The 12290-nt window shown below is 41.9% G+C and overlaps 1 protein-coding gene and 1 long non-coding RNA gene across 3 annotated transcripts in view; one reads left to right on the forward strand and one right to left on the reverse strand.

Moving 5' to 3' along the window:
• Positions 1-12290, forward strand: part of LOC103279298 (uncharacterized) — an 84410-nt gene that overhangs the window by 66552 nt on the left and 5568 nt on the right. The window contains exon 6 of one of the 2 annotated variants that reach the window (XR_001730474.2): positions 2340-5764. The exons of the other annotated variant lie outside the window; for it this stretch is intronic. This is a non-coding gene — a long non-coding RNA (uncharacterized LOC103279298). Of the gene's footprint in view, positions 1-2339; positions 5765-12290 lie in introns of those variants that run through there. 2 annotated transcript variants of the gene reach the window in all.
• LOC100564005 (tubulin-specific chaperone cofactor E-like protein) overlaps positions 1-12290 on the reverse strand; it is a 96305-nt gene that overhangs the window by 57134 nt on the left and 26881 nt on the right. The window contains exon 9 of the mRNA XM_003222792.4: positions 5851-5915. Within this exon, the coding sequence (XP_003222840.2) occupies positions 5851-5915 (65 nt within the window). The remainder of the gene's footprint in view (positions 1-5850; positions 5916-12290) is intronic.

Consider the following 12290-nt stretch of genomic DNA (forward strand, 5'->3'; position numbering starts at 1 on the left):
AAGGGTATTCAGTGGTATTCAAGTTGGATAACAGTGGAATCCCCCAGGTATGAAGCAGCCAGGCTTTGAAGCTGCAAGGCTATTCAGTGGTATTCAAGTTGGGTAACAATGGAGTCCCCTAGGTATGAAGCAGCCAGGCTTTGAAGCTGCAAGGCTATTCAATGGTATTCAAGTTGGCCAACAATGGAGTCCCTTAGGTATCAATCAGCCGGGCTCTGAAGCTGCAAGGCTATTCAATTGTATTCAAGTTGGGTAACATTGGGATTTTTCTTGCCTTATTTCTTCTTTTGATGGTAACTCCTTGGAAAGTGATGAGTATTGTGGCCAAATTTGGTATGATTTGACCCGTGGTTTTGTTGTTAACTCAGTCCTAATTATGCACATTACATTTTTATACATACATACGTATATATGTTCTGTCATTTGTGCAATGCTAGAAATACCGTAATTGCAATTACAACAACCAAAACCTATGGCTACATAGAGTGCCAGACCCTGAGAACATCCTCTTAAACAACAAACAAGCTTTGAATACATTCCTATCATATAGACATCAGATATGGATTGCCATGTACCATTAGATCTTGTCCATATGCATTTTGTCATTGTCTGTGCAACTCTAAGGTGCTGACAAACTACATTAATTCTAAAGTATAGATGTACCCCACAGCCACACTGTTTGGGTTCCTTCTCCTGGAATACATCTGAACTGTGGAATTGATGCAGTTTGGCACCACTTCAACCACCATGGTTCAATGCTATGGCATCAAAAGAGGACTATTTTGGAAAGGCATCTGCATTCTTTGATAAAGGCCTTGTAAAACTACAACTCACACCACTTTAACTGCTGTGGCTCAGTGCAACAGAATCCTGGGAGTTGTAGTTTTACCAAGTCTTCTCTCCAGTCAAAGAGAGGGAACCGTGGTGGCACAATGGGTTAAACCCTTCCTGACCTGAAGGTTGGGTTGCTGACCTGAAAGTTTGCTGGTTTGAATATGTGAGACAGGGTGAGCTCCTGTCTGTCAGCTCTAGCTTGTGGGGACATGAGAGAAGCCTCCCAGCTAACTCATCCGGGTGTCCCCTGGGCAACGTCTCTTAGACTACCAATTCTCTCACACCAGAAGCGACTTGCAGTATGTTCTCAAGTCCCTTCTGACACTATTTTAAAAAGCCAAAGAGAGATGGTGCTTCACCAAACAACAGCTCTCACAATTCCATACTATTGAGCAATTACAGTTCAAGTGGGGTCAAACTGCATCAACTTCACAATGTAGATTGACCCCTGGTGTCCAGCATTTGCACACCTATGCATGTGGTGTGTGTGTGTTGGGGTTATGAATACAGAACTGTGTTTCCTGCCAAAGTTTTGGGTTGTGTATGGAACCCCTTGCTTGGATGCAAAGCTACCATCATAAAATATATATATCAGAGAACGATGATAGATTACGATTCAGAGAACTGCAGCCCATAGTCGTGTGCTGCTCCTATCCACCTCCGCAGACGAAAACAAAAACATCAATCATCAATTTCTCATCGCTCTATTGTTGACTGCAGCCTGCCGACGATTGCTCAAAGCTGGTCAAACCTGGAGGGACTGCAAGCTAAAAGCTTGGATCACGCAGATAAAGGATATAAGGTTGATGGATACATTGACACGTGGAAAGGGAGCCTTGCCAGGTTTAGCACAAGGAGGTAAATGTCTTGAAATGTGGCTCTTTTCTTATTGCCAGCCGTAACACACACAGATATACAATCACTCCCCATCTTCCCAACTTCAATTTGTGGAAATATATATATTTATTCAATATGTTGTCGAAGGCTTTCATGGCCGGAATCACTAGGTTGCTGTGAGTTTTCCGGCCTGTATGGCCATGTTCCAGAAGCATTCTCTCCTGACGTTTCGCCCACATCTATAGCAGGCACCCTCAGAGGTTGTGAGGTCTGTTGGAAACTTGACAAGTGGGGTTTATGTATCTGTGGAATGATGTCCAGAGTGGGAGAAAGCACTGTCTGTTTGAGGCAAGTGTGAATGTTGCCATTGGCCACCTTGATTAGCATTGAATGGCTTTGCAGCTTCAAAACCTGTCTGCTTCCTGCCTGGGGGAATCCTTTGTTGGGAGGTGTTAGCTGGTCCTGATTGATTCATGTCTGGAATTCCTGTTTTCTGATTGTGATCTGTGACTTCTTTCCTTCCTTCCTTGCAAACAGGCAATTGAGCTTCCATTTGCTTTTGGATTGCACATATTATTACTAAGTTTATGAAAGCCATAAAGGTATTATAGTGATTTGAGAGCTGGACTACAATTGCCAAAAGGGTTATTTTTATTCTTTTTTTGAAGATGCAAAGGCATCCTGGTCATAGCAAGACATCCTCATAATGGAGTCGCTCTGCATGAGAAAACCAAGCTTCAGATCCAGAGAACTTCCATTTACGCAGACTTTTCAGCCAGACTCTTCGGTTTCACTGGCTGGATCTACACTGCAGAATTAATGCAGTTTGATACCACTACTTATCAATATTAAGGAATCCTAGGAGTTGCAGTTTGGTGATGCACCCTTTGGCAAAGGCGGCTAATAACTTTGTCAAACAACTCTAACGCTTCCATAGTATTGAGCCACGGGAGTTAAAGTGGTTTCAAACTCGGTTACTTCAATACTGTAGATGTGTTCCTTGAGTCCTGAGACTTTAGAAGGGATCTTAAGGGTAGGTATGTAATTTTTTTTTATTGTGTCAGAAGTGACTTGAGAACATACTGCAAGTCGCTTCTGGTGTGAGAGAATTAGCCGTCTACAGAGACGTTGCCCAGGGGATGCCCGGATATGATAGCTGGAAGGCTTCTCGCATGTGCCCACAAGCTAGAGCTGACAGATGGGAGCTCGTCTCGCAGATTCGAACTGGCAATCTTCAGTTCACAAGCCAACCTTCAGGTCAGCAGTTCAGCTGGCACAAGGGTTTAACCCATTGCTCCATAAGGTGAATAATAGAAACCCAACATTTAGAAATGTTAATCGATTTCATTTGGGAAGCTAGGTTGACCCCTCTCTTTCCTCTTGTCCAAAAGCAATAGAAGACTTTTCTATTTATTCTGCCCTCATTGCCTGATGCAAACATGTTTTAATTCAGGTGTGTTCACATTTTTATCTCCTGACTGGCCTTTTAAAACCAGCACAATCTGCTGCTTTGCTTTAATTGAATCTTGTGTTGCAAATTGCCTTGTGTCCTGTGCAAGGAAAAAAGGCAGGACAGAACGTAAGGGAATGCATCATCTTTAGGATTTGACAAATAATTTGAATACAATAGATCACTCCGAGGCCTCATCTATACTGCTATTTCTGCTTTGAACTGAATTATATGGCAGTGTAGACCAGGCATGGGCAAACTTGGGCCCTCCGGGTGTTTTGGATTGCAACTCCCACAATTCCTAACAGCCTCAGGCCCTTTCCTTTTCCCCCTCATCCGCTTCAATCCAAAATGCACATCTTTTCCTCCGCAAGTGACAGGTGTTAGTTACCCAATTCCTGTGTGCTTGAAACAATTGTCCTAAAGGCATCCGCATAAAGCTACTGCTATAAAACACAAAGGCTGGCAATGCAGAACTAGTTGGAAAATCTGCGTAGGGAGAGAGAGCTGCAATTGGGAAAAAAGAATCTTTTTCCAGGCAGCGATTGAGAGAAATCATCTCACAGCTGTGAGCTAATAGCCGAACAATTACAACTCAGGTCACAGCTGTTGCAAGGGAGGGGTTTGCCTTCTTTTTCCTTGGCTTGAAAGGCAGCTCAATATTGTTGTTTCAAGCATTAGCATCCAGCTGCAGCTTTGCAGGTATCACAGCATGATGAATCCCATGAGGCTGGTGACAAACGGTTCACCTGGCCTTATAAGACAGTGTAACAATTTCTCCTCTTGATATAGGGCGCATCTACATTGTAGAACAGGCATGGGCAAACTTTGGCCCTCCAGGTGCTTTGGACTTCAGCTCCCACAATTCCTAAGAGCTGGCAGAACGAAGGCAGCTTGATGCCACTTATACTGCCATGGCTCAATGCTATGTCATGCTGGGATCTGCAGTTTGTTAAGGCACCAGTTCTCCTTGGCAGAGATGGCTAAAGGATGTCTTTGCAACTACAACTCCCATGGATCCTATGCCAGGGAAACTGTGTTGATAATAATGTAAATGCCCAACATCACCAGGACGGACATCAAGGGCAAATTGGTGGAAACCATGCAAAGATTCCTTTTTGGACTACCATTCCCAGAACCCCCTGTGAAAATTTCCATGGGAATTTCTACACGTCGAGAAATGCTTGTTTGTTCCCCAACATATTAAAAAAATTAGATGATGATGATAACTGGAGAAGCTGACATGATATGAGGATTTAAAGATTGAATTGCAAAGACTCTGGCACAAGCCAGTCAAGGTGGTCCCAGTGGTGATGTGCACACTGGGTGCAGTGCCTAAAGATCTTGGTCTGCACTTGAACACAATTGGCGCTGACAAAATTACCACCTGTCAGCTGCACAAGGCCACCTTCCTGGGATTTGCACGCATTATTCGCCAATACATCACACAGTCCTAGACACTTGGGAAGTGTCCGTCGTGTGATCCAATACAACAGCCAGCAGAGTGTCTGCTGTGGACTCATCTTGTTGTGTTTCGAATAATAATAACAATAATAACAATAATAACAACAACAACAATAATAATAATAATAATAATAATAATAATAATAATAATAATAATACCAATACAGGTGGTCCTGGTGGTGATCGGCACACTGGGTGCTGTGCCAAAAGATTTCAGCCAGCATTTGGAAACAATAGACATTGACAAAGTTACGATCTGCCAACTGCAAAAGGGATCTGTGCGCATCATCCAAAAATACATCACACTAGTCCTAGGCACTTGGGAAATGTTCAACTTGTGATTTTGTGATACGAAATCCAGCATATCTATCTTGTTTGCTGTGTCATACTATGTCATTGTGTCAATAATAATAATAATAATAATAATAATAATAATAATAACAACAACAACTTTATTTTTGTATCCTGCCTCCATCAATAATAATAATAATAATAATAATAATAATAATAATAATAATAACAACAACATCAACTTTATTTTTGTATCCTGCCTCCATGGGACTCGGGAAGGCTCACATGGGGACAAGCCTGATCAACATGGATTAAAAAACAGTCAGCAAAATTAAAACATTGTAGCCACATAAGACAACATCAACAGCAATTTAGAACCTGAGCAGTAATAATTACTGGAAATTCAGAGGGTAAGAATTTGTGCATAGAACTTTGGGTAGGGCTTATTTGATGGTGTCAGTCAGTTATAAATCTGGTAGAAGAGCCGTATCAATAAAAAACACATAGTACAAGGGACTATGATAAAGTGCAGTAGCTGACAGTGAGATATAATTGGGGCTGAGTAACTAGTGAAACTATTTACTCAAAGGCACACTGGAACATTCATGTTTTTAGGTCTTTACAGAAGGTGGTTTTTTAAAAAATATGGTTATTATTTTCAGATGGAAGATTCAGTCCTAATGGGTGCATTGGTGGGATTTTCGGCAGTCTTGACTACACTCTATTTGTCAGTATATACTTTGGTTTTCAATGTTGGATGGTAGGCAACGAGGACCTTCCAAAGAATGGCAATAACTAGATGCTGTTGGCTTGCAACTCTGATAATTTCTATCCAAAATGCTAAAGGATTATGAAAGTTGAAAATAAAAGCTGTGAAGCCCTTCTCTATACCTGTCTTGTTCTTATGTAACATATCTCCGAGTGGACCCCTCGACTGTATCAGTGTCGAGCCTCTGGAAAGCCGAAATACTAACCTTTTTGTCTTAGGATGATGAAGAAAAAGGCCACCCAGCTTCTAAAGAATGACTGATAATTCATCCTAGAAGGAGGGAAACACAATAAAAAGCATAACTCATCATGGTTTGCGGTCTCATAGATGAAACCCCGACGGAAGTTAACATCGGGATCATGTCAACACTGTTTGATTCAGTCCAGATTATTGGAAATGCTGGAAATTAAGCCTCTTTGTGCAGAAATTGCCCAGCAATGAATGAGACCCTTTCTGAGTAGGAAAGAAAATGAGATGAGGTAAATGGAGAGCACAATTGTGCGTCGGAGGCAAGAGTTTAGAAAACACTTGCAATGATAGTATTAATGGGGTTTAAGGCAGAGAAAACACTCAATCTCTTAATAACCCAAATGATCTTTTCATGATCTCTATGCTAGAATGCTTTTGGCTGAACTTCTCTTTGCTTAGCAATGAAAACGAGCGGCAATTACCCACCGTTTGGAGAGCTCTCACTATCGGAAGGCTTTATTAGACGTTGCTTGACCTAATCCCTTTGTTTCCTTCTCGGTCTCTTCTTTTTCGGTATTGGTCGGCGAGGTTGGGATCGCGGAACATATCCCCAATGGGTGAGGATGGAAGTACAAACATTGACACAGCTGCCCATCGTTTACATCAATTTGATCAAGCGTTTGGCATGGATTTAGTGGGAAGGGGCAGAGAGGGGGGTCGGAAGAGGAGTTCCATCTATAATACATCACTCCTAGGAGGGCATTTTAATTCCTCGTCTGCCCAGTGAAATTTGCAATGCATTATTTATCTGGTACAAGCTAGTCCTCGAGGTAAAGCACTCATCGTTTTAGCACTGGCACCGGGGCCAAAGTTTGTGCTTCCGTCTGACAACCTGCTACATCAAACTTTGTGAACATGTCTATCAGTGGGTTTAAGAGCATCCGTTGACACCTTCATAAACTTCTCCCTATTTAGTTTGATGATTCAAACACAGTTTGTTGTCAACAACATCAACAACATCTGACCCTTCATTGATAGCAACTGTATGAGCTGCAGAGGCTACCACAATGGGATAGGAGAACAGATAGAATAAAATTCCTATAAATTCGCATTCCTAGCTCATACTAGATTTCAGATCAGAGGGTTCAAAATTCCTTTGAGAGGCAACAATGCTTAATATGTGGAGGAATATATCCACACACATATGCTAATGGGGTGTAGTCCAACTTGTGTCTCTGTTGCTGCATGCCTTCAAACAATTTCTGAGTTATAAATGCCCTATAGCAAACGTATCCTGTTTTTTTTGGGCAAGATTTGGTCTTGAGTGCCTTCCTTTGAAGCTGAGAGAGTGTGTCTTGTCCAAGGTTGTCCACCGGGTTTCTATGGTCAAAGGAGGATTTAAATCCTGATCTTCATCTAGATGTCTTCAGAGTCATAGACCCATAGAATCATAGAGTTGGAAGAGACCTCGTGGGCCATCCAGTCCAGCCCCCTGCCAAGAAGCAAGACAATCATATTCAAAGCACCCCTGACAGATGGCCATCCAACCTCCAAAGCCTCCAAAGAAGGAGCTTCCACCACACTCCGAGGCAGAGAGTTCCACTGCTGATCAGCTCTCACAGTTAGGAAGTTCTTCCTCATGTTCAGGTGGAATCTCATACGTAAGATTCACCAATCCCAGTTGGGAAACCTCTGAATCCCATGTTGGCCATGTCTGAATATAGTGAGCCTTACCACTGAGGAAATATGGATAGCGATAGTCTAGCATGGCTCAGTGAAAGCAATGACATGGAACATCATCATCAAAAATTTAAATCTCAGCTGGAAGAAGAAGATCAACAAAAACAACAGCAATTCCCAGAAGTGGAACATGTTAATTAGAATCAGCCAAACGTTGACCATAAAGCAAGCCAGCTACCAATCCTTTCAATGCTTTTGATGGATTTTAGTGAGATTTCATTCCACCATAGATAATCCTCCACACAAATCTCGGTGGGACGGGGTGTCTATCCACCCATCTGTGACCATCATTAACTTTTATTGGATTTGTGCCTTCCGTGGACAAGATGATTCAGATACTTTCTCCTGCCATCCATCATACTTGCTGAAATTGCTTAACTGCAGACTTTGAAATGTAGCCTTGTATAACATTCTCTTCAAATTCAGATCCATTAATTTTTTTCTTTTAAGCGCGTTCCATTCTCATTTCCCCCGAAAGGCAGGAGTAAAATAGATATCTCTAATCATGGAATGTAAAAATGGTACAATATCAAGAAGAGATACCTAATTATTTATAGAAACTTTTCAATGCATGTTCGCTGTATGCTTGGTAGGTGCACTAGGTACAAAGTTGAAATCCTAGCATTTATCTATATATAACTCGGAATTGACACTGGCAGTAGCAAATGTGACATGCTATTCAACACTCAAAGACGTTCAGAGAATATCCCTATTATACCAATCATATTTCTGCCTTGTTGGAGGGATCGGATTCATTCCAACTTTGAAAACATTTCTCTGGATTTCTAAGTATCAGATAAAGAAGCATGTGAAGGTACCTAGTAGTTAGCTATTCAGACATCATCGAAATGCCAAACTACCAAAGGACAGACTCAAAAGAAGAGTTACAAGGCAACTAATAAAGAAATAGAAGAAGGGAAACAAAGAAGAAAATTGCTTGAAAAGAAAATACGAACATATGGAAAAAAGAAATTACCAACCTGGTTTGGTGAAGCAGAGGGAACTCTTATTTGAAACTTGAAACCCCAACTTTGACGAACTTCAGGGCAGAATTATTGCAATGCGGGACTCGTGCCAAGATCCTTCAGCCAATTCTTGAGGTTCCACAAAAATCCATTGAGTCTCCCAAGTGAAAAACCAAATCTTTTCCCCCTCCTACGTAGAGTTGCCTTTCAATGAAGAATAATCCACTTTCCCTTCCTAACGCCGAATGGCCAGTTGGCTACTCCAAAGCGTGTATCCAACAAAGAAGCAAGGCTATGAATCTGGAGCGGGCTTCCTTCCTCTCTCTCTCTGAAAAAACGAAGCCTTCTAGAAGCTCAAGGAAATGGAAATGTCAAAGTTACAGGGAATTATGTGGCCGGTTTGGTCAGAATCACTTTTCATGGAGGGGGGAGGTAAGCTACAAAAGGGGAATAGAGTCACCCCTTTCTTCTTTGTGTTCGTCAGAGAGGGTCTATATAGGGTTACAGAATTAGCATTAAGGAGCATAGGAATTGCACATCAGGCCGGGCCTTGGGAAGCAGCATCGCTGATTTTCTTTTGGGTTGTGTTGCACTCACAAACAAGTCCAGGAACCGGTGTTAAGTTTGCCGTTTGACAGATTTACACCTTGTGAGGAAAAAATATGATGCATTGATGCAGAAAGGGTTAGCTCCAGGAGAAATCCCTGGTGGGGTTTAATACCAACTGATCTGGGCACAAACCAGCCAAGCTTCCTCTCCGATTGCAGCTGCTCAGTTCTATAGTTTTTCACAATACAGTGATAAAAACAAGTCTTGGAGAAACTCTGTAGAGATCCGATTGCTGTTAAAGGCAGAGCAATATTGGTGGGCTGAGAAAGGGACAACCTCAATGTGGTTATCAGTCCAGTTTGTCCCGCTCTTTGAAGACACATGACTAGGGATCATATAAGGGGTACCATTTTACTATGCCTCTGTATATAATGCGACTTGAGCATCTACAGATTTGGGGATCCATGGGGGGGGGGGATCCTGGAAACAAATTCCAACAAATACCAAAGGTCCATTGTACCTAGAATCATAGAGTTGGACTTGGTGGGCCATTCTGCCAAGAAGCAGGAAAATTGCATTCAAAACACACACACACACACACACACACACAACAGATGGTCATCTAGCCTCTGCTTTAAAGCCTCCAAAGAAGGAGTCTCCACCACACTCCGTAGCAGAGAGTTCCAATGCTGAACAGCTTTCACTGTGAGGAAGTTCTTCCTAATGTTCAGGTGGAATCTCCTTTCCTGCAGTTTAAAGCCGTTGTTCCACGTCCTAGTCTCCAGAGCAGCAGAAAGCAAGCTTGCTCCCTCCTCCCTATGACTTCCCCTCACATATTTATACATGGGCTATTGCGTCTCCTCTCAGCCTTCTCTTCTGCTGGCTAAACATGTCCAGCTCTTTAAGCCGCTCCTCATAGGGTTTGTTCTCCAGACCCTTGATCATTTGAGTCACTCTCCTCTGGACACCTTCCAGCTTGTCAACATCTCCCTTCAACTGCGGTACTCAGAATTGGACACAGTGTGATTCCAGGTGTGATCTGACCAAGGCATGACTTCCCTGGATCTAGACACTATACTCCTATTGATGCAGGCCAAAATCTCATTGGCTTTTTAAGCTGCCGCATCACATTGTTGGCTCATGTTTAACTTCTTGTCCACGAGGACACCAAGGTCTTTTTCACACGTAGTGATGTTGAGCCAGGCATCGTCCCCCATTCTGTATCTTTGCATTTCATTTTTTTTTTTGCCTAAGTGGAGTATCTTGCATTTGTCCCTGTTGAGGTTCGCTTTGTTAGTTTTGGCCAATCATCTCTCTAATCTGTTAAGATCATTCTGAATTCAGTTCCTGTCTTCTGGTGTATTGGTTCTCCCTCTCAATCTGCAATCTTGATGATCATGCCTTCCAACCCTTCATTCTAAGTCATTAATAAAGAGGTTGAACCTAACTTTTAACATAGTAATATGTAGAAAGGGATCATTTGGGCATATTGATGTCCCATTTTTCAAACTATAATAAGGCATTTTTCATTTTGAAATTATTAAGCAATCCACAACTTTAGAAAAATCTGCAATTCCCATCCCATGTCTGTGATGACGATTGCAAACTGATGGATAGAAGCAAAATACCCATCCACCTTAATAGATATTTCCATGTCTCCAGATTATATTATTCTCAATCGCCTTCAAAAGGTTTGGATTATCATACATTTAAAGCAGGTGCTAAACTGGGCTTCAAAGAGGCCAGTGTCTGAAAACCAGAAGAGTAATGGTTGTGATTTTTCTGAATGTTCTCCCCGAAGAGAGTCATTGAACACAAATAATGGCTCTGAAATGATGCCTTCCATCTACTCATCTACGGCAACTGGAAAACAAACCAGAAGAAAGGTGTGATGCATTTGGATTTGAATATACAGTAGAGTCTCACTTATCCAACATAAACGGGCCGGCAGAACGTTGGATAAGCGAATATGTTGGATAATAAGGAGGCATTAAGGAAGAGCCTATTAAACATCAAATTAGGTTATGATTTTACAAATTAAGCACCAAAACATCATGTTATACAACAAATTTGACAGAAAAAGTAGTTCAATACACAGTAATGCTATGTAGTAATTACTGTATTTATGAATTTAGCACCAAAATATCACGATATATTGAAAACATTGACTACAAAAATGTGTTGGATAATCCAGAACGTTGGATAAGCGAGTGTTGGATAAGCGAGTGTTGGATAAGTGAGACTCTACTGTATTAGGAAGTTATGATTTGCCCAAGGTCACCCAGTAGGTTTTATGGCCAAGCAGGGATTTAAACCCTGGTCTCTAGTTAATAGTCCAATATTCAAACCACTACACCATGCTGGCTCTCTCCTACAATGATATTATTGTATTATATACCATTTGGCATTTCATCACCTCCAAGTAATTAATAGTAGGTCTCAAAGCAGCACCGGTGGTAAGTCTTTGCCTCCAGAGGAACCCCAGTAGTGACATTGCAAGATGGTTGAAGGACATCACTAACATTTATCTTGACTCGATAGATGATGTCGAGGAAATTAGACCTGCTTTTCATCTCTTTCTGGATTAATCCATCACAATCCCGCCATGTGATTTCCACAAAGTCCCACTTGCCACATCAGCTAAGTGATGACCTTTAGTACTTTCAATCGGCTAGGAAACCATTTGCATTTGGTAAAAACTCCTGCACTTTTGTTTGCTTGAGATGCCAAAGGAGAAGCGATCGTCCCTTCCGGAATATTTCATATCATTACCTTCAGTCTAGAGGTACAACTTTTGCACTTCATCAAGTTAAAATATTCCTAAATTAATTCCATCCCTTCCGAAAAGGATGTGTGTGTTGCAAAATGTGTTGCTCCCTGTGTACCTGGATAAACGGGTCCTGCAGGGCATCCTTGACAGCCAGATTTCACAATGCATTGCCCTTTGAAGTCATTGAGCCAACAAGATAATAGATTGGCCGGGTAATGGATCGGGAAGTGAAATAAATGAATACTGGCAGCACTAGGGTCATGTGCTCAGCTTTTATCAGCCTGTGTGATTGCGTATTTCTTTGGCTTCTCATGGCTGTCCATGTGGCTTGCTCCCACTCTTGCCTTCTTGCCCATTTGAGGAGCAGAGAGATATACCAAAGACTGCATAGCCACTGGTCCCTCCTCCTTCCTGTACTATTCCCACACACAG

Source organism: Anolis carolinensis, unplaced genomic scaffold (genome assembly GCF_035594765.1).
Source record: "Anolis carolinensis isolate JA03-04 unplaced genomic scaffold, rAnoCar3.1.pri scaffold_8, whole genome shotgun sequence".
Taxonomy (NCBI): Eukaryota; Metazoa; Chordata; class Lepidosauria; order Squamata; family Dactyloidae; genus Anolis; species Anolis carolinensis.